This window comes from Rissa tridactyla, chromosome 7 (assembly GCF_028500815.1).
Source record: "Rissa tridactyla isolate bRisTri1 chromosome 7, bRisTri1.patW.cur.20221130, whole genome shotgun sequence".
Classification (NCBI taxonomy): Eukaryota; Metazoa; Chordata; class Aves; order Charadriiformes; family Laridae; genus Rissa; species Rissa tridactyla.
In genome coordinates this window covers 26,959,121-26,981,401 of record NC_071472.1, presented here as the reverse complement: position 1 = coordinate 26,981,401, position 22,281 = coordinate 26,959,121, and the positions used below count along the sequence as shown (strand labels likewise).

General features: G+C 53.1%; 3 protein-coding genes across 3 annotated transcripts; all 3 read right to left on the bottom strand.

Moving 5' to 3' along the window:
• Window positions 1–1,532: 1,532 nt before the first annotated feature.
• HOXD11 (homeobox D11) lies at window positions 1,533–2,960 on the bottom strand. The gene is made up of 2 exons (XM_054209380.1): window positions 2,354–2,960; window positions 1,533–1,768 (listed from the first exon to the last, which is right to left on the bottom strand). The coding sequence occupies exons 1-2, from the start codon at window positions 2,958–2,960 to the stop codon at window positions 1,533–1,535; spliced, it is 843 nt and encodes a 280-aa protein (XP_054065355.1).
• Window positions 2,961–9,421: 6,461 nt separating this feature from the next.
• On the bottom strand, window positions 9,422–10,489 carry HOXD12 (homeobox D12). Its single transcript, XM_054209987.1, has 2 exons — window positions 9,928–10,489; window positions 9,422–9,660 (listed from the first exon to the last, which is right to left on the bottom strand). The coding sequence occupies exons 1-2, from the start codon at window positions 10,487–10,489 to the stop codon at window positions 9,422–9,424; spliced, it is 801 nt and encodes a 266-aa protein (XP_054065962.1).
• A 5,926-nt stretch (window positions 10,490–16,415) lies between these two features.
• HOXD13 (homeobox D13) lies at window positions 16,416–18,168 on the bottom strand. Its single transcript, XM_054209623.1, has 2 exons — window positions 17,481–18,168; window positions 16,416–16,666 (listed from the first exon to the last, which is right to left on the bottom strand). Exons 1-2 carry the CDS (start codon window positions 18,166–18,168, stop codon window positions 16,416–16,418), a joined length of 939 nt encoding a protein of 312 aa, XP_054065598.1.
• Window positions 18,169–22,281: the final 4,113 nt, after the last annotated feature.

Below are 22,281 nucleotides of genomic sequence, written 5' to 3'. Positions count from 1 at the left end.
AAGGCAGACACTTATGTTTTTCTTGCTAAAGAGTTTAAAAATTATTTTTTTTTGGTCATGCCTCCCTCCGCTTCCAATTCTCGATTTTTTGAATTATCGGCTTTTCCTGACTTATTTGGGCACTTTTGCCTTCCCTGCGCGTGAGCGTAGCGAGAGCCGCTTCGTCCTATTCAAAAAAGGCAAATTCTTTTCTCACTCCTCGCCTTTATTGCACATTGCGGAAATCTCTTTTTCACCCACCAGAAGGTGTATAATATAACCCAATTAAGCTGTTTAGAACCTCGGGTTTTATGGTGTTGTCTAGACAGTTCAAGGTTTTGTAAACAGCCCAGCCAGGTCACGCAAGATAAAGCGCGGCGAGGCGCGGAGCGGACCTCCGCCGGTGCCGGCCCCCGCGCAGGGCCCGCCGCGGCCGGGGCACCGGGCTGCGCACCCCGCTCCCGGCCCAGCTCCGCGCTCCGCTCGCCCTGCCCAAGGATGATTTTTCAGAGCTCCATCCCTCTGCCTCGAAAGCTTTTTTTTTTTCTTTTTTTTTTTATTTTTTCCCCCGCTAGTGCCAATTGTTTATAGCTCCCTCTTGTCTGACTCGCTCCGAGCCCTCCGTCTTTCTGCCTTACCCTTCACTAACAAGTAAACAGTCATTGGCGTTGGGAATTCTGGGCTTACTGGGAGCCTGACGAGTTAAAAAAAAAGGGGGAAAAAAAGCCTTTTTCGTTGCTTACAGCAATTGTAGTACCATCAGAAGTGATGGGCTGCAGACAGCCATGTTGGCTCTGCCTCACAGCGAACAGGGAAGGTTACACATACCTACAAAGGCAGAGTTAGACATCTAAACTATTATTTATTTTAAATGCATTTAAAATAACCCGACTAGGCTTCCTCCCGTTATTATTTAGCTGAACTTGGCTCTAGCCCGGGAAACGCTAGGATCCTTCGGAGATGGAAATCCATACAGTGCACGGAAGTTATAACCTTAACTTTACTAGAAACCATTTATTCACATGAAAAAGACAGTGGCCCATGCTTTTGGATGACAATAGAAACATATATATATATTTTTTATATATAGCGAACGTACATTTACCATCTCTTAAATAAACCGCATTCACTTAAAGGGAGGAAAGTGTTATCCTAGCTCAAAAGCAACAACACAGCCCCCCCCGAACTCAATGAATTGTAAGCAAAAACTACCAGACACACTGCAGGTCCATTGCTGGTACTGTGGGAGAGGAATAAAAAGCACCTTTGGCGAGAAACACTTGAGAGTGGACAGTTGGATTTACCCTAGTTTTCCCTTATCAGGAATCTGCTCCGCCAAGCCCCGAAATCTCCAGTGGCCATTCAGTGTATGGAGTTGCACATGAAAATGAAACTTTGAGTTCCGCAGGGTGGATGTGTCACGTAAACCAATTTATTTTTGCATTCAGATGGCAGGTCAGAGGGACCGAGATTTGTTTTTCTTCTTTCTTCCTTTTCTCTTTCACTTTTTAATTTTTTTTAATTTTTTTTTCCTTTCTTTTTTTTTTTTTTCCTCAAAACAAGGGATTCCCAGTGAAATATTGGAGTCGATCTCTGTTCAGTTTCTTTTCTTTCATCCTTCGATTCTGGAACCAGATTTTAACTTGCCGGTCGGTGAGGTTGAGCATTCTGGACAACTGCAGTCTTTTCTCTTTGTTTATGTACACGTTGAAGAAAAACTCCCGTTCCAGTTCTCTTATCTGATATTTGGTATAGGGACACCTCTTTTTCCTTGATCGCTGGGGAATTGCTGAAATTCAAGAGAGAAGAAACTGATTTATGCTGCTGCTACGAACACGCTCAGCTAGGAAGAGATCAGAGACTTTGTCAACATCCCATTGCCTGGAAAGCAGCCCTCTAGCAGTTCAAAAAAATATTCCTGGGGCTTTTACTTTCTGGGCGACTTAGCAAAAAAGCGAATATTTCCCAACTTCTCCTTAAAAGAGAGCACTTCGAGCAATACAGAGAGATATTTAAATGGGCTGGAAAAATTCCAAGTTTCTCAAACTCCTCTCACCCACCCACCCACCCACCCCCCCCGCCCCAAACAAACTAAGATCTTAAGCTCTAAATCGAAGGCAGCTCTGAGCACTACCTGTGAAATCTCCCCATCTTCCCCCCCCAAATCAACAATTTAATAACAATTAATATCCTCTTCCAAGAATACCTTAAGCCCACCTAAATTGGTTTCCTATCGTAAACACGCTTTACAACGGTAAAGGAAATCTTATAGGATATATAAAATCCTTTGGATGCTTATAAAATTGCACATAAAATGCGGCTTGACAAAGTGTTGGCCTTGTACTCTTGCCCCCAATTTACTACTGATACCTACCTGAACTGTTGCTCTTCTCTGCAACAGCCTCACCAGAAGGGGAATCGGCGCTGTTTGCTGGTGTCACTTTCTTCTCTTGGCTGGAAGGTGTTTTACTGCAAGTGCTGTTCTGGGCTTTCAAGTCGCCCTTCTCCGCGTCCCCCTCGCCCTCGGAGTGCTGCTGGTACGGGGGTCCGGGGGCTGTCTCGTAAAACTGGTCGAAGCCTTGCGGCAGGATGCCGTTCCTCCCCACCGAGCTGTAGAAGTTGGAGGCGGCGGGAGACGGTCCGTGGTGGCCGCAGACAGGGTCCGTTTTGAATAACATTTCCGTCCTCCTGTTCGCAGGCTGCAGAAAGTCTCTGTGCATCACCTCTTCAGCTGAGTAATAAGGAGCATAACTGCCCCTATACTGCCATTTGCTGCGCTCTAATCCGTATTCCCTGAATGCTACTTCGCGCACAGGTTGGACATGAGGTAAATTAGAAGAATAAGGAAAAGTCATTTGACAAGACGAGGATTGCGACAAAAAAGAGGGTTTCGTCGAGAAATCTGAGGGTGAGACGTAATAAGCGCACCCTGGCAGATACATATTGGATGTGCCGTGACTGCAATCGTCAAACTCAGTCATGTCTTCCTTTTTGCGATTGCAAGCAACCAGGAGGCTTCAATGCATTGAACAAGATCCATCTATTGCACAAGAGGGTTTGGACAGGATCAACTAAGAAAAAATCCCCACCGTGTGCTGACGTGCAATTCATCTTGATTGATTCTAGTGGTAATTATGTCACGTGACGCGATGTAGAAATGTCCTTATATCTATATCAGCCCCTCGGAAAGGCTCCTAAGATCTCTCCAAAGAGCCCTCCCAGCACGGAGAGCCGAGCGCAGCGTTTGTACAAATATAGACGGTTTTTCCCCCCCGCACACCCCCTCATCTTTCCACCGGGCGATGAGATACACGTAGGTGGTGCGGTAATCACCTGGGGCCGCGCCGCCCGGGCAGGCGCCTGCCCACCGCCGGAGCCGGGCGCGGAGCCCCGCGGAGGGCAGCCCCCCGCCCGCATCGCATCGCACCGCATCGCCGCCCCAGCCCGGGCTCCCGCGGGCGACGAGGTGCGGGGGGGGGGTGGTGGTGGTGGGTTACACAGCCACCCCCGGGGAAGGTAGCCCTCCCAGCCGGGCACCCGCCGCTGGGAAACGTGATCGCTCCTCGTTAGAGGGAGCAATGTTGGCTGGCCGCCGCGCAGGCAGGGGATGAGCGGGGGTGATGGTTCACTCAGGAAAGCGAAGTCCCATTCACGCGTACCGGTGGATCTGCCCGCCCGGCTCCAGCAATCCGCAGTTGGCATCCAAACCCGTCACGCAATTTCAAAGCCCGAGTCCCGATCACCTCGCTTTTCCCTCGCTTATAAGCCCAAACACTGCGCGCTTGTCTCAGGGCGCCAGAGACAAACTGAACTGAGAAACAAGCAAACAGAACATCTCTCAGTAGCCGGTTTTATGAAAGGGAGACACTTTCGGGCTCTTCTGGAAAGCAAAGGGCTAGGGCAGGAATAGAAGTCCACCAAGCACGGTTTCCTTGGGAAGCAGAGCAGCACACAAAGTGACCTCTGTTCCCGTGTCTCCAACTCCCACCAAAATGTTCATTTTCATTGGAAGGGAACAGCAGGGTTGGGAGCGGGAGACACGCACAACACCCGCCAGCCCCGCGGCCGCCCTGCCTTCGAGGGCTCATTTTTTGCCAATTTTCTTTTTCTCCTTGAAATATGATTTTACATAGACGAGCACAAACCAGGTCACAAAGGCTGAAAAGAGAATAAACAATACGCGCCAGCAACAGCCCTATGCTCGACCAATTCCTCATTCCAGAAACGTTTGCCAGCTCTCTATGGGAATGCCTTTTTCCGTCACTGTACAACATAGCCAGAGTAGCCTCGCCACATGCCGCTCTCCAAATAAACCCGAAATCTGGGCGAGCTCTCCACGCCGAGCAGGGTCGCCCCCTGGCCACCCAGACAACCCCCGGGCGCTCCGGCCAGGCGGCAGGCCCCGCATCGCCTCCAAAAAGGCAACCTCCAAATCCCACAGCACGCAGAGAGCCCGGCAGGTAGGGAACCGGCCCCAAAGACCCGCGGGCAAGTGGGGGGAAGGCCCGGGGTGCTCCCGGCTCTGCGAGGCGGCGGTGCCCGCGGAAGACTCAGCCAGGCGCCTCCTGCGCGCCCCCGGCTCCGCGCTGCGGAGCGGCTCCGGGGGCGGGAGCCCCCCAGCCCGGGCTGCGCCCCGCACCCTGCCCCCCGCCCCGCCGCCACCGGCACGGCCCCTCCTGCCTCCCCCGGCCCCCCAGAGCAGGCGAGGGCTGCCCAAGGGGCTTCCGCACCGCACCGCAGCTTGCCCTTTCTAGAAATCAAAAGACCAAAGCCAGGCAGATAAGATGAAATTCATTCCTTTTTTTTTTTTCTCCTCTTTCTTTCCTTTTTTCTTTTCTTTGTACAGTATGGTATTTTTTGCCTTGGTGCCTTGCTCGCGAACCACCTCAAACGCCACACATTGCCCTCAGTAGATAGACTCCCGCAAGGTATCACCAGAAATCAAGGCACAAAACCACGATTCCCTCCCTTTATCGGTAACTTTCGACCCTTCTCGATTCTGCTGCAACACATGAACAACCTCCTAAAAATGATGCCTGCGCAGTTAAAATGGCTCCTGTGTCACTTACCACCCTGAGCTTGCAGCAGAGCAGGGCAGGGATCCGTTTGGATTGTGCCCCCAGGTTTCTGATCGCCTATCTCATCAGGACAGATGGCTCTGGGAACCTATGGAGCTTCATTTTCTTTACCGTTCAGACAACTAATTACACCTTAGCCAGAATCCTTCACCTTTCTTTCGATGCAGCAAGCCTAGCATCAATTAAATTTTGGCGCAGGAGCCAACCGGTTTCAACTAATTCAAGTTCAAAGACATGGCGACGATTTGTTAATACGAAAACAGCCCTTTTAGGAAACAGTCCCTTAAAAAGCGATCTAATTTGGGAAATGTGAGACCAACATCGCAGCAGAGACCTCGCTGGAATAAGGCAGAGCTGGGGGTCCCCGCCTGCCAGAGCGTTTTCACCCTGGGGTCCGTTCCCAGCCCAGCTCGGAGCATTACCTATCCCCCCACTCCTTTTTTTTTTTCTTTTTTCTTTTTCCTTTTTTTTTTTTTTAATCTCCTTACGCAGATTAAATAGCATCGAAACATAAATGCACATCATGTACACAGTCAGGCGAATACTTTACCGTTAGGCGTCTTGAAACATCTGCAACCGTTGCCTGGAATTACCAAGTATTCGGGTCCAAGTGACATTTCCAAAAGCCCTCCGTGGAAATTAAGGCGACTTGCATAACATTCAGGCTTAAAAATATACCCGGTCCGGCTGGAGAAGATGCGGTATTTTTGTGCCACCCAAGATAAGACACTAACTTGACCTTAACTTTGTTATGGCGCCCCTAGTATCTGGAGAACGTGAACAGACACTGTCTGGCAGCTCTCGTAAAAACCGACTGGAGAAGAGATTCTGAGTCATTTCATTTATTGCCACTACAGTTCTGCAAGAAAGCTTTTCCTCCCTGCCAAACTTTAATTATTTATGCTCTTTTAGGAAGCACAAAGGCATCCAGAGCCATTCCCAACAAGCCGAGTTGCGTTTGCAGCCTTATCAAACGAGGAGGAATGGAGAGCCCCCCCTCGGAAGGGCTTTATCACGTTTAGGCTGCGGTCGGAATGCAAAGATAAGATGTTTATGTTGGCGTAAATAAAGGGATGGATGGTCGCCTGCATGCTGGGGGGGGACGCGGGCGTGGGCGCAGCAAGCGGGTGCCCGCTGCTCCCCCCCCACAAAACCTCCTCGCACCCCTCCATGCACCCACAAAGCCGGGGCAGGGGGGCGAAATACAGCTGGAAGGAGACCCGAAATAATCCAGCCGGAGGGCGTGGGGGTACATCCACCTCACCCGGGTGCATCTCCCGCACGCCCACCCGGCGTGCCGCACACGCGTGTGCGCACATGTGCCCATAGGGCGGCTCAGGCGGGTGTGGGCAGGCAGGGGCGCGCAAGGCAGATCCGCGCAAGGCAGATCCGCGCAAGACAGATTTGCGCAGGGCAGGGGCGCGCCCCGTCCCCGCAGCTCTGCCACACGCGTGTGTGCCTCCCCACAAGCCCGCAACGGCTGTCGTCGCCCGCTGCTTGAGAGGAAGAGCTGAAACCTGGAGCATGGGCACGCGTGAAATCCCGCACCATTTTCTTCCGCCTGTGTGTCTAAAGCGCCGTGCGCGCCCGCAAATCTGTGCGCCTGTGTCTGCGCACACAGGGTTACACACAACAGGCGCTGCCGAAATCAGCGCATCTATCTATGTACGGGCACATACGCACATACCTATCGCACGTACTTTGGCATCATATCTCAATTTAGATCCTACCTCCTCTGATTGTTTTTTTTCTCCTTTCGTGGGCGATTTGGACTAGAAGCTTTACCACAAGCCATCGTCGTGCATCAGACACGTTTAATAAATAATCCATTGCCTTGCACATCTTTTCACCCGAGGTTCCTCTTCGGATTTCACATCACCCGTGTAATAAAGGGACTGGTTGTAATGGGGCGGGTTAGGACAGGGAAGGACGGCATAAAGGGTCCATTTCTCATGGACTGTAGCCGGCTGAATAGTATTCCAGGAGGGAATAAGAAAAGGGGCTTTATCTAGTTTTTGCTTTTCTCCTGGCTTGCATCATTGGTGTTGCTTCTAGTTTTTTTAATTAGGGAAATGCTACTGAATTAAGCGACTTTTATTGTCCGCAATGCGCCAGCTCCCAGCAGAGGGGCTGAATGCCTGGAAGATTTGGAGGGACCCAGGGGTGGTGCCTCTGGCTGTAGGTGGCTAGGTGTGCATCTCCCCCCCTCTCTCCCTCCCTCCCTCCCTCGGGGAGCTCTCGCCCGGCGCTGCTTCACCCCCGCTGTTCCACTGGCAGAGTCACCCCGCCATGAGCGAGGTAGGTTTTTTGTCTGCTTTGGGCAATGCGGTGAGAGTGGCCATTCTGGACGGCGAGAAATGCGCCCCCAAGTTGGGCTGTTTTTCCTTCTCCCTCCCGAAACACCACCCGAGCGTTACCTTTGGGGGCTCTCTGGAAAGCTTTCGGGAAGATGGCTGTATTTCTGCCCTCCTAGAAATCCGGCTTTTACCTCCAAAATCATCTGGACCACAGTGCCCTTGCGAGCAGTACTTGCAAGCAAAGGAGTGGGGTAGGAGCAAAGTTCAAATATGCCTCTTTATGAAATAATGAGTTTATTGCCTTCAGGAAGGCAATAGCCCCATGTAAATAGGCAGCTGCTTTGTGCCGTTCCTTGTGGTTGTTTAGCCTTGTTGCATACGCCCCGACCAACCATATCTGAGCCTACTTTATATACCAGAAAATAACGCAGGCTCCGCCAGCGTAATTATTATTACTGTTGGGAGAGGCAACCGAAGGCTTTGCGTGTGGAAACGCCTCTTCATTAGAAACAGATTTAGGTGGCAATTGCAGCCAAAAGGCGTTTTAATCCGGACCTAAAATTCCGTGAGAATTTTATTTATTTTTTTATGTTCTGAAGTATCAGACCAAGGCAATATCTCGCATTTCCCCTGGCTCTGCAGCTCCGGCCAGCCCCGGGTGCTCTGGTGCTGCAGAGGCCGGCTGGAGGCTCCCGGCAGAGAAAGCCTGTCAGCAAGATGCGGGGAAAATCGATTTCATTCTCCTCCTAAAACAATAATCAAACGGCTTGGGCAAGGCTCCCAGCCCCTCTGCTTGGGTTATCCTCTGAGGTTTGTATCTGGGCAAAAAACCGAAAGCGTCCCCCCCTTTCCCTCATAAAACCTCTGCGGAAACGGCCATGGGGACGGGTCTCAACAAAATAATCAAACCCACCAAGGCCTGCGGGCTTTTCCCTCTCCTGTGCCTACAGCACCTCGGGGTGAGGGGAGGGTGGTCCCGGCTCCCCCCAGTTCGGGCCCCTGCCCCGGCCCCGGCCCCAGCCCGCCGCGGCCTCGGCACCGCCCGCTTTCCTCCGCCTGTTTGTTTGGGGCTGCGCTTGGACAAGGCCAAAGTCAGCGGCGCTGGAAGGGCAGGGCCCGGGCCGGCCACCTGGGGCGTCACCGGCGGCGGCGGCGCCGCCCGCACCGGCTCTGCCGCCGCGGGACCCCTCGCTCCCCCGGGGCCCGGCTGGCGGGCGGCGGGGGAAGGGGAAGAGGATGGAGGGGCGCTTCTTCCCGGGAGGGGAACCTCTCTCCGGTGCCCAGGGAACAGCCCCGGGGGCGGCGGCATCCCCCCGCTCTTTCCCGGCGGGCGGGCAGGCAGGGCTCCCCCACCGCCCGCGCCCCTGCCGTCGGGGCGGGCAGCCGCAAGCGGAGCGGCCGCCGCCGCCGCGGAGCCAGCGCGCAGGTTACGCGCGGGCCTTGCGCGGGTGTCACGTGCCCTCTCCGCCGGGCTGCGGCCGGATCTGCAGATCCGAGCGGGGGGTGGGAAGAAAGGAAAAAAAAAAAAAGGGGAAAGAAAAAGAAGAAAGAAAAAAAAAGGTTTATTTGTTAACCACTTTCCCCCATCGCTGCTCGAGCAGGTTACTCCAAACCACAAAACAAGCCGGCGCCGCAGGCTCGCCCCGGCGTGCAGGGCAGCAGATGAAGGGAGCAGCCGGGACTCACAGAGCTGACGTCTTTACTAGGCGTTTTTTCCTTTATTTTGCTGCAAAATGGTGTTTACATACAGATAAAAGAAATCGATTTTAGTTTAGCACCGCTCGTTCTCCGGGGAAAGAGGGGGTAAGAAGCAGGAGAAAATCTATATAAAAGGAGTAAGAAAGGTAAAAAAAGCTGATAATACAGGTTTCCGTGCTGGTCCGGCTTGTCTTCTTCGTTTTGGGTAGGAACTCAGCGCTTGCCAATTTACGCAGGGATCCTACGCGTTTCGAGAACTTGGTTTAAATGGTAAACACACAGGGTCCCCGCGTTGCACTCGCGAATACGCTCTACTCTAGGGGTGAACACTCCGGGCACAAGTTCATGCAGGAACGGGCGGACTCTGCTCTAGTACATAGAAAGCGCCTGCTCTCGCATTACTACTCTTTTCTTTTTCATCCGCCGGTTCTGAAACCAAATTTTAACTTGCTGATCGCTTAAATTCAGTCTGTTTGATAGTTCTTTCCTCTTCTGTCGGTTAATAAACTCATTGAGGAGAAACTCGTTTTCCAATTCAGCAATTTGTTGTTTTGTGTAAGGTTTCCGTTTCTTTCTTGATCTCCCCTGGGTGGGGCACCAAGGCAAACCTACAACAAACACGTCGATAATTTAGTGGATCAGGTCTGGGTATTAAAAGAGAATATACAAAAAACCCGCAAGATAAGAGGGCTAAACTAGGTCGGCAAATCGGGCAAAGCACATCTGACACCACAATTTCTATCTACCTCCGACTCGGATTAAGCGATTATCGCTCCGAACGGGTTACAGGGGGGTTACAAAGCAATTACAGGCAACTCTTAGAAAGCAAGTATCGCTAGGTCGCCTCTAACTAAAGCGAGATATTTAAGGCATACCATCCTGCACTGAAGGTCTGAGGCATGACTGGACTGCTGCGGGCTGAACTGTCAGGTTCAAGTTGACGGAATTCTTGATGTCCTCCTTTAAGCTGGAAGTGCAGGAATTCACTTCAAAAAGAGCAGCCGAGCCATGCAAACTTCTCTGCAGGCTCGAGTGGTCATACTTTACGGGCTTTATGTTGGCTGCGTGAGTAACAGTTGGGTCATTTGCAAAAGGTTGCCTCTGCCTGCATCTCTCCTCTTGTTTGGAGCTCGCATCGTGGGCGTAATATTTATTGTTGTCTTCCAGGCACTCTTTGTTGCCGTTGGAGCTGATGTTGATTGGAACGGAGCCGGGGAGGTAAGGCTGCGCCGCGCCGCTGAACGCGTGGCTCTGCGGCTGGGCTGCGCACGAACTTGAGCAAGTCCAGGGGATCGAGCTCCGGGGGTAGGAAATGGTGGGCAGAGCCGCCAATTGACTGCCATTCGCCCGCAAATTAGGAAAATAAAAGGAATCTGGAGATTGCAAGTTCAGGAGAGAACCAACGTAGCCAGATCTGTAGAGACTGCGATCACACATTTCCAACAAAGGACTTCAGCTGTTCTTACAGCAGTATTTAGTTACAACAGGGAATAAGCGGAAAGCCTGAAACGATTGGACGAAACTTTGCAGACAGGTTCTTCAAAGCCGGTAATTTCAGCACCGCCTCCAGCCACTGAGCCACAGAGTCCCCCCTCTTTTTTTTTTTTTTGCTTCTTCCCTTTTTTCCCCCCCTTTTAAAAAGTCTTATGATAACACTTGAAATATGAAAATACCGAGCTCGCAAGGGGGAGGGGAAAACATGGTCTCCGCTTCTATAAAAGTGGCCAGGGCTGGCTGGCAAAGCCGCGGCGCTAGCGGAAAGATGAGGGGAAAACAAACATCTGCGGAGTTGCCGAGGGGACAGGGCAGCCCCGGGCGCAGCCCCCGGCACGGCGGTGCCCCCCGCCTGGCAGCACCCCCAGGGCCAGCAGCTTCCGGGGCGACAACTATACCCACGATAAGAGTGTTCACCGCAGGCTGGGAATAACCTACCACTGCCCCTTTCCACTACGGGGAAGGAGATGTGGCTGTTTAGGGCACACGAATATATTTCTGCCCCTGTACAGACGAGTACACCTTGTGAGTGCCCAGAACACGTATTTTGGCCGTTTTATATATGCGTTTGTTTTAATTGCGAGCAACATGATATGCATCTGCATATGTTTGCAATTAAAATCTTAATTGATCGGATATTACCAGGATCGTCATTCTGGTACACTAATGTGTATTCTCTCAGGTCCCCACGTCTGCCCTTTTTACCCCTTTTACCTTTCATCCTCACTCCGAAGCGAAGGCAAGTTTTTAAACAACGCTTCTAAAACTCGGGTTTTATTTTGTCTGTAAAATACAATCAAACAAACATCATCAAACCGAGAATAACAGCAGCAACAACAAAGAATCACTTGAGCAAGCCGCCGAGATAGGAAACAAACAATTAAATAAATAAATAAACCCGAACGACTGCAAGAAAGAAAATGCCCGGGTCTGCTGTGCAGCAGAGAGTGCTGCGGTGGGCAGAGGAGAGTGAGCCTCAGCTGGGTACCCCGCCGCTGTCTCCCAAATCGGGTATGAGGATTTTTTTCTCCCCTGACAAGAAAATTATCCCTTACTGTGTTATTTTGGTGGCTTATACGTATTTTTACATTTTTGAGAAATCAAACGAGAGCTCCGTTATCCCGTTATCGCTCCCATTTCCCCCGTAGCACCGGAGTAAGCGCGAATGAACCCATAACTGAGAGCATCCTCACGGGAGGTTGCTCGTGTCCTTCTCCAAACCGTACGGGTCGGGACAAGCGCACTTCCCACGGAGGCGAGTCGAGGCCCCCTGTGCTGCACTCAGAGACACCATATTCCCTATAAGAAAACCCACAACGGACCAAGGGGCTGGAGGTGCGGGGAGGAGCACCCCGCTAGAGCCCAGCCGAGCCCCGCTGCGGCCGCGGGCACCGGGCTCCCAGAGCGCTGCCGCCCCCGCCGCCCTACGGGGGACTTTGGAGGCCCATCCGTCACCGGACCGGGCGTTTCTGTCCTCGGCCTCTTCTCCAAGAGGATCTGCATTGGTCTGAGCCAGCCCAGCTTCAAGAAGTGCCTTAATGCCCGGGCTTGGCCACTTTTCATTACCTCTGTTCAAAACTCGAACCTAGTTAACAGGTAGGGTTAATTTTCCCCGTTATTGTCCTGTTAATCATAGTTTTAATCTTGGTTTTATTTCTACGCCGAGATCAGAGACGCTGCCCCTCTTGACATTTTCCTAATCAAATTCATCTTTCTGCTTAATGGGAAATTGGGGTAAATTCTGCAGTAATTTCATTGCCCTGGAAGAAATCTTTAACTGATTGCTCTCTCCTAGACCACACAGGACCACACAAGCACCGCTGGAGGATATTACTGACCACTGCCTTTAATTTTTATTGTTTGAGTTATGTCTACCAATTGAATCTCCCTCTTATTAGCTTACTTGTTTTCTGATTTTTTTTTCTCCCCAAGAGGATGGGTAATAGTTTCTTTTCATAATCGCCTTTTTCAGCTGACTCTGATTTTCGGTTCTCGGAAGACAGAAGGAACATTTTGTGTTCAAAGACTATATTTTTTGCCCGCAATAAACACAAGGAATGGATGTGAGTTCCCAGTTACCGGAAAGAAAGGTGACACTTCAAACTAACTTTTATGGGGTTAGAGAAAACAGAGCTTTCAATTAATGCTCAACTCATCTGTAATTGCTAATTAATACCGCGAAAAAAAATATGAAAAGCTAAATCTGGTGTAGCTGGAGACACTCACAGCTGCGGAAAGCGATGTTTATGTTTAAATCTGTAGGGAAAAGAACTGACAGAAATATCTTGTTCCCGGGGCGGTGGGCCCTTACCGCGGTGCGGAGAGCCTTGGACGGACTTGCGCTGGTTTTTCCAGCCACAGCCGGCTTCTGGTTTGGGGGGCGGTGTTTTAATGCCGCGGGTGTCCCCCTGCCTGTGTCTGTACAGGAAATGTCACCGCTGAGGAACAGAGCGACCCGGAGGGCTGCTTTCACACGCTCCTTTCCGCTCTTTTTTTTTTTTTTTTCTTTTCCTAAAAAGGCAACCGGATCGGCCTGAACATCAGAGCTGACCACACACTATAATTTCACTTGCATATTCTTACAGTTTACAGATGAAAGTTGCTCTGCGTGTGACCGAGTAGTCTCCCTCGCTCGTTTATCACTGGGAAACGCGGCTCCTGAAGCGAGGGGAAGGCTTCCCCTGCCTATGCCGGGGGTTGTCCAGGAGATGGCAGGATTGCCTCAGACATGGCTGGGAATTCGCGCTGCCTGACAGGAGCCAAGCTCCATGGTAGCCGCGGGGCGGGCGAGCCGGCCGGCCTGCAATGCATCATTGTGCCACCGCGCATTTGCAATTCACTTTGTCGAGGTACATATTAATTATCTGTAATAACGCGGGCTATATTTCAGGCGAATCGTTATGCCTTTTGCTTTAAACACGGATGGCTGCGACCGGCCGCGGCTGTGAGTTGGGCGGCGACGGCCCGGATCCGCGCCCGCGGGAGGGAAGCGCGGAGCGCCGGGGCCCGGCCGCGCCCGTGCGCGCTGCGGAGAGCCCAGGCTGTGGGCACGGGGATTTTGAATAACCCCCGTCAATGCCCCAGTTCCAGGCTCTGGAAACCCTTTTAATCTGCACTGGTAATTGGACGGGATGATGCGCCCCGGCCCGCGGCCGCGGCCTCGCCTTCTCCTGGCTGTAGCTGCTGGTTTCTTAATGTTTCTGCACGTTGTTACGAAATTAAAAGGCAACTCCTCTCCATCTGGTACCCATTTGCCAGCCAGTTCGGGTTTCCTCCTGCCCTGGGAAAGGGCGTTTTGGCCGTGGCAAAGCTGCGTCTTCTGAGAGCCTGGAGACCGGCGAAGCCAAAGGTTAAACCTGGAAAGGAGGGAAGGGAACAGCCCGCGACGGCTCTGCCCGCGACGGCTCCGCGACCGGGAAAGACAACAGCTCTGGCGGTGCCCGGCCTTCCCTCCGCGGGGGGACTCGTTGGGAGGAAAAATTTCTCCAGAATTAATAGGACCGAAGTATGTGTGGATGGGAGCGGGGGGGAGGTGCCAAGGGGCGGGGGGAGAAAAGAAGAATTTTAAACATTCCAAGAAAACAAGGCTGCATCAGCAGAGAGGGCTGTTCCAGGTACCTAAATGATATGTCCCACAAGTCTCCTCTTTTCCCAGAACCGAACAGAAATGCACTTTGCGATAAAATCTGAAATGCTCCGACGTGGGCTCTTTTCATCCGTTGAGGGGAAAATTAGACGCCTCAAAAGCCATGAACGTGCAAGCGGAAGAGAAAGGGGAAGGAAGAGGGCGGAGGAGGCGGAAGATAACCCCCCGCTGGAGCCAGCCGGTTGCGGAGCGAAAGGAGCGGGGGACGCCCCGGGGCCCGTCGCCCCCGCCGCCGCGGAGCCCCGGCAAGTGCCGGGCCGGCTCGGAGCAGGGGAGGGGGGAACAAAGGAGCGCTGGGGCCACCCTCGGCCGCCGGGTGCCGGGCAGGCAAAGCCGGGATCCGGGGCGAGAGAGGAAAGACAAACTCTCCCCTGCCTCCCACCCGGGGAATTTCTCGCCAGCAACGTTTCTTTCTCCCCAAACCCCCTTGCCCAGCAGCAAAGTGCTCTCCGATACGCCTTTCCCTCCTTTAACGCGCCTCGCATCGTATCTACCTCTCCTTTCCCAAAAACCTCGTCCTTTATAAGTGGCCCTGGGAAGATCCCAGGCAAACCCGGAGCCGGCGAAAAGCCCTGCTGCAAAAAAAAAAAAAAAGAAGGCGAATTTCTTCCTCTCTTTTTATATATATCGAAAAGAAATCGTTTTATTAAAGACGGTTCAGGAACAGTTTGGCAACATCGTTAACAGCTTGGAAGTTCAGCCCGTATTTCCAACACAAAGTAAAAGCAGACTTTCAGACAACAAGAAGAAAAAGATATGGTTTATGGACAAATAGTCTTACCGTATGTCTTACCCACATACACTGGTAATCAAAGTGTTTAGAGCAATAGTATATTATAATAAATAATACTAGTTCGGAACACACACATTTTAATAATTAGACGAGGCACATTAACAGAGAGGATACCGCTTCTCTCTCCTAGTAGTTGACTAGCGTGTCTGATCACCCTGTGTATATCATAACATGCACACTAGGTTTAAAATAATAAAAAAATCGACAAAATCCTAGCCTTTCGGCCTGTATAAATTATGGCATCCTTTGAAATTCCTTATTTATTGCTTCTGTCATTAACACCCGTTTATTTTTGTAAATTAAAAGTTAGCGGTGAACTTCACTTCTCCGACCAGGATTTGGTTTTGGTTTTTCCTTTTTTTTTTTTTTTTTAGCGCCGTGGCGGGAGGAAGGAGCAGAGTCTTGTGCTTGTCCGGACACACAGGTTAGAGCGGGCATTTTACACAAGCTCTACGCAGGTTTATACACACCTCTGCGGTGGCAGCCTGTTCCCTGGCCGCAGGACGAGCCAGCCGGCCCATCAGTCCCCCCGAAAGAGCGTCCTCCCGCCGTGCCCCGACCCGCGGTTCCTCCGCGGAGCGCCCAGCCGCGCAGCGCCCGCCCGGGCCCAAGCACCCCTTGCCGGGAACCGCCGGCTCCTTTCTTTTTTCAATCGGGGAATATAAAATCCTTCCACTGAAAACAAAACCGCAGAAAAAAAAACCCAAAACAAACAAAAAAAAGCCCAAAACAACCCCCCAGAAAAAAACAACCCAAAAAACCAAACCTGCGGAAGCGGGGAGCGAGGTGGGAAGTGCCTGGGACCGTGCTTTGCGCCCCGCAGCAGCTCGGAGAGATTCTCCCTCCCTCGAAAAAGCAATTAAAAATCCAGCTGCAGACGTTACCCCTCCACACAACTCGCAATTCTCTCCGGGTCCCCGTGGGGTCGGCGGGATTTGGCAGCAGCCACGGGTCCGGACTCCGGCTTTCTTGCATTTTCCGATTGATTATTTTTTTTTTTTTCACTCGGCGTGTTTGGAAGTTTACGATACCAAATCAAAACTGACACTTTTTGGCACTGGTTGTTGTTCAGAGAAAAAAAAAAATTACACAAAACCCCCCAAAGAGTTAAGTATTTAAGAAAGTTATAACTGTAACCGTTCAACATATTTAAATTCGTTTATACTGGCCTAGAGGGAAGAACAGAAAATATAATTAATATTAATATTATTATTATTTTCAAAAGGAAGAAACAGAACTATAATTCAAGATTTGTCAGCACTTCCTTCCACTGAGAGAAAAACGCTGACTTTCATGGAAAACAATTCCCGAAATTTCGCCACCGCTGGAAGGAGAAAAAAAAAATTAAATATATTTTCAAGTCTTTCCAAAAGTCTTTAGCTGGTCGTAAATTGAGTTTATAATATCCATCACTGTCCGCAACTAATAGATCAAGATACATTGTCTTTCAGTTTGGAGACTATTTTCTTATCCTTCACCCTCCTGTTCTGAAACCAAATGGTAACTTGTCTCTCAGACAGGTTTGTGGCTGCGGATATCCTTCGCCTCTTGTCCTTGTTAATGAACTTGTTAATGGCATATTCATTCTCGAGTTCTTTAAGCTGCAGTTTTGTGTACGGCACTCGCTTCTTTCTCCCACGCCGGTAGACACACATATCGGGCTGGTTTAGTGCAACGTCCCCTATTGTAAAAGACATGTGAAAAATTAGAATTTTATTACAGGCGTTTAAAGCTTAACCGGTACTTGTTGGACACTGGTTTTCACGGGCAAATAAATAATGCCGGCTTGTTTACAGTTTATTATTATTTACACTGCCACATTATTTGCACGTTAGTAAAGCACCGAAAACTTGATGGACTGTCATCACTTTTCAGGCATGCATCGCTAGCGAGCATGCAGGACGGCGGGGGCATCGGCTGGGGGGGCCGAGAGCAGGTCGGTCCTGGCAGCGCACACACAGAAATCGCTTTGGGGTGTGTGTGTGTGTTTTTCCCCGGGTTTGTTTGCATGTGGTTTGTGCCTCTGTGCTCTCACTACTCGCAGCCTCTTAAGCGCTCTGGGGCCGGGTCAGTCGCCAGCCGGAGAGGCGGAGGAGCGCAAGCCTTCGAGCCATCGTCCTGCAAACTGCAAACGCGAATACAAACCCGGGCACCGAGGGAAGCAGCAGGAGAAGGAGCCCGAGGCCGCCGGCCGAACGGGGGTCCGGGGCCCTGGCGCTGGCTGGCGGGGGGTGGCTCTTGGGGTCACTCCCGCGGGGTGGAAAGCAGAGGGTGAAGTTTCCTCGGGGGTAGGTGTAGGGGAGGGGGGGTAGGGAAAAAGGAAAATCCACAGTCCCCCCCCCTCTCTCTCCGCTCTGTGCGTGTCTGTGCAGCGTGTCCACCTCGGCAGGCCGCCCCTGCAGCCCGGGGGGCGGGGGAGGGGACGGGCAGGCGGAGGAGGCGCGGGGGGGGGGGGGGGGGGGATTCAGCTCAGACCATTTCTCTCCCTCTCGTACCTGGAAAGGACGATTTCCAAAAGTGTGAGCTCTGTGTCTGATCTTTGGCACAGTAAACCTGACTATTCCAGCCATTAGCCAGAGTCCAAGACTGATAGCCCTCCATTGATATGTATGTTTCATGTCTCGGTTCCCCAGAGCCAAACGTTGAGACCATGTCTATGTACCCAGGAACGTGCTGGTAGGGGGTTGTATAGCCCTGGTAGAAGGACACTTCCTTCGCCCTGGAGGAGACTTCATTGGCGGGGACACTCGTGCTGGTCAGACTGGAGACGTCCATGTACTTTTCCACGGGAAAGCCGCCAATGGAGGCATGGGGGGGAGACTTCAGGGCGTTTTGCTGGATCCCAACCCCGTGGGACATCCTGCAGCTATAGTATCCATTGCCAAAGTGATACCCATAGCCGAGCGCGGGGGCGGCGGCCGGAGCGGCGGAGCCCGGACAGTCCTTGGCCGGGGGGTCGGGCCTCGCCGCCGCCCCCGAGCGCTCCCCTCCGCCGGCGTAGGCGAACCCCGAGGCGGCGGCGGCGGCAGCGGCGGCGGCGGCCGCTCGGCCCGTGTGCGCCGCCCCGAAAACGGGCGAGGAGAGAAAATTACGGCACTGCCCGGGGGCTCCACCGCCGCCGCCGCCGCCGCCACCACCGCCGCCGCCGCCACCGCCGGTGCTGTCGCCGCGCAGTCCGTCCATCTCCCAGCTCGCTGCTTTGCTCATGGCCTTGCACATCGCGGGCGGCGGCGGCGGCGGCTCGGTCCCCGGCCGGGCATGATGCAAAAATGGATATTTGCCTCCCAACAGGTTGGATCCTGGCGGTACGTTTATAAAAACGAAGTCCAGGTTGGGAGGGGGGACGGGGGTGGGGGCGGCCGGCTCCAGATTAGTTTTCGGCAGCCCGGGGGGCTGCTCATAGGCTGCCGTCGAAACATGTGACCCTCCCGCTGCCCGCACTGCCCCTTTCGCCTCGCAGCCCCCCGGTCCGCACCGACGGCGCCCCCCCCCCTCCTTCTCCGCCCCCCCCGCTTCCCACCCCCGCCCCGCCGCGGCCCCGGCGCTGGGGAGGGGTTGGGCGGGGGGGTGGCGGTGATGCCCCTCCGGGCCAGCCTCGCCCCCGTCGCTTTCACCCCCCCCCTTCCTCCTGCCCGCGGCTTCAAAAGGGCCAGCGGATGGTCCTCCGCTGGCCCTTTTGAAGCCTCGGGCAGGGGCCTTTTTGAAGGCTCGGGCAGGGGTCTGACCAGATCCCCGTCGAGACCTTCCCCAGCTCATTGTTGTGTCTGCGGCAGGAGGAAAAACCCGACACGGTCTTTGTATCCCATTCTCCCCACCTCCCTCCTTCCCAGCGATGTATGGAGGAGAAGGGCTTTGTTATAGGGAAGAAGGGGTCTCCTGGCTCTCCACTGAGCTCTCGGTCCATAGGAGACACCCCCAGTCTTCCACCCCCTTTAGCCCCCCCCAGATATTGCTACCAGCCAGGAAAAGGCACCGGGTCTGCGCTCAGCGGAAGATGCTAAACCTGGCACTCATTAGATGTGGCTTTTTTCCCCTTGCAGTGTCAGTTCATGTCGTGGTAAGGCAGCCTAGTTAAAACGCAGCGTTCGCTTATGCTGACGGTTGTTCTGGTGGGTGACTTCCCAAGACTGTGGCCAATCCTTCTGTCGTCTCTCTCCACTCTCCCGCTGAGCCGGGATGGAAATCGGAGGAGGGCGAAGAGCTGGAAATGGAGCGAGCTCCGAAGACGAGTCCCATCCCCAAGCCCTGTCCCTCTGGGCCGGCTCCCGTCGCTCCGCGGCTGCGTATTGCAGACACTCAACCCTCTCCCGGGCGCGGAGGGCAACAAGTTCCTGGGAAAGGCGGCAGCTCCGCGGGGAAGGGCAGGGAAACTCCGCGCCCGCTGAAAAGCGTGTAGCCGGGCCCGTGTTTACTGTCCCAGCGGAGGCTCGGTCCCTGGAGACAGGAGAAGCAGCCGCTGTGGAGGTGAAATTCAGTGCTGACACGATTTCGGGGCCCTTGCTGGGAAGCCCGGGCAGGCGGTGGCGGGTCCTCCGGGCTGCTGGGCTGCGAGGGGGCGCGGAGGGGCCGGGAGGGAGGGCGACAGGTCGCCCAGCAGCCGCCCGTCCCGCAGCCCCGCTTTGTAGCCGGTCTAATAATGGTTGGCAGTTTCTGGAAGCGGGATGAGGAGTGGCAAACGGGTGCCAGTAATCACAGCAACAACCGGCTGGCAAGCACGAGTTCACGTTCATTAGCTCTACCCACTTAATTGATATTAATCTTTCATAATTAGCTAAGTGAGCCAGAAGTGATTACGTGTTTCCCTCTGTTATAAGCCGAATCAGTATTTACTCTCAGCCCATGAAACCCTAAGTAATTAGGAGGATGGTTTGTGCAGGCACAAGTTTCTCATCCTTTTATGTCCCTGCCCGCAACTTTCTGGTGAAAACATTGTTAATACGCTGAAGTTCCGAGAAATGAGAGACGTTGATTCTCGGGACATCTTTCCATTTGTATTCCTGTTGTGTTTCCTCTTGCAATAAATGCGGTGAAATTTTCCGACCCGTCACGACATTTGAAATAAGGCCGCCGAAAGAAAGGAGCACCTAAAGCACAGGGTTTCAGAGCTTTTTGAGCTCCGTTACATCAAAGCAAATCACGGTGCAGCCGCAGCGACGCCCGCAGAGGACCACAGCCCTGCCGAGACCTCTGCGCCAGCGACAGCCCTTCGGTGTCCCAAAAAACTGTGTCTTTGGGCGGGTTTATGACCAACAACTTCAATTTCATAAGGAGCCGTTTTGTGGAGGGTGTAGAAAACACAGCGCTGCCTCGCATGGCAGGATATTATGCACATGAATAAAAATAACGAGCTCATGAACCAAGGTCGGATCTCTGAGAGCATCCACCCGGTTTACAAGTGGCAGGACGCGTCTCGCACGCCCAGCCCCGGGGGCCGTGCTGCCACCCCGGCCCGGAGCAGCCCCCCCGTCTCCCCTGCCCGGGGAGGACAGTCACCACCGAGACTTGGCTCCGCGGCAGGCAGGGCGACGTGCGGCGCTTGCCGGGCCTCTGCCTGCGGGACAGTCCTCGCCTTCCCCCGGCAGCGGCTCTGCGGGTGCCCAGCCTCCCGCGGAGCCACTTCGCATTTTCCATTGACACATTGCAGGGGAATCTGCGTAACACACGATATAGACAGTATCGCTGCACAAAGTGGCTCTGTTCTCCCCCCGAAAAAAAAGAAAAAAGTTTGCTTCCCCCCCCTCCCGAAATTATCTCATTTCCTCAAATACATTTGCCATGATTTAACACAGCTAGGACTCCACTCAAGCTTTTAGCGCAGGCTTTTAACGTTTGCTGTCTGCCCTCCGCCCGTTCTCTCCCAGGAAAAACAACTTATTTTTTTTTCATCACCTCCCTCGCCAAAACTTGCCGATGGTAACTGTGTCTTTAGGAAGTTGCTTCTCTTGTTAGTGTTTACTGTAAGGAAAAAGAAAAAAAAAAGGAAAAAAAGAAAAAAAAAGGGTCGTCCAGGACAAACGAGGAACGCAAACGAAGAGAAAACCAATCGATTTATATCTCCCCAAAACTTTCCCCATGCCCACTGCGTTTCGTTGTTACTTTTTAACTTGCGTGGACTTTTAATAGCTAAACTGAACAAAAGAGCTTTCATTTTCCCCTACTCCTTTAAAAAAAACCCAAAAAACAAACCAGTTACGATAAAGAAAAGATTTAACAGCAACGCGGGGGAAAACGGTTAAACAAAAAGTTTAACAATATTTTTTTTTTTCCCCTCCAGATCTGTGACACAGCTTCTCATCTCTTTATTTAACTCCGTTTCGAGTCGGAGGAAGTTTTCTCGGGACTCCTTGCGCGGCCCCGCTGCAGCGCTCACGGGCGGCTGAGCACCGCGGGCGTTGAACTTGAGCTCCCGGGTCACGGGCTGGCGCTGCCCGCCCCCCATCTCTGCTCTGAAGCAGCGCGGGGACTTCGGGGGCCCCGACCCGGGACCATCCCGCCACCTCAAAATTAAACATGGGGCCGAGCCGCTTTGAGACGGCAGCAAGGCTTTGTCGATTCGATTAAAAACCTCTCCGTGTGGGGGGGACAGAGCGTCACCATTAACCTTGCCAGGCGGGGAGGGGACAAAGTCACGGGCAGAGCGGGCAGAGACCGCCGCCCCCGCCGCGCAGTGGCGCCGGTGAACCGCCAGATGGCGCCCCAGCGCCTGCCGCCGGCGCTGCCGCGGGGGATGCGCGGGGGATGCGCGGCTCCTCTGCCCCGCGGAGCCCCGCGGGACAGGGGGGCCGCGCATCCCCCGCGCATCCCCCGCCGGGACCGACCCCTGCACCTCTGCACCCCTCGCCGAGACCTTGCGCTGTCGCGGATATCCCGCTGTTGGCAGCCTGCCTCGCCGGGGAGGAGGAGGAGGAGGAAGGAGAAGGAGCAGGAGGAGGAAGCAGACACATCCTGTCCGTCTTCCCAAGCACGCTTTAAGTGGTGAAAAGCTGGCCGAGATGTTGTTTGGCTGATTTAATGCGAACTTCATTTCCAATTAAGTTGCGTGACCTCTTTTTTTTTTTTTTTTTTTTTTTTTTTTTCCGGGTAAGATTTAATAAACGAGGGCTGAAATACGCTTTGATGCCTCGGGTAATAACGTTCAAGGTAAAAATGAAAAGAAGTTTGGCCGTAGGCCTAAGCAGCTATTTAAACTTAGACGAACAACTGAGTAAACAGCGTCTGACAAAACCTTGCAATTTCGGCGGTCTCTGTAACTTCCTCCCCCCTTTGCCCACCAATGTCACTGTAATGCCGGAGGCT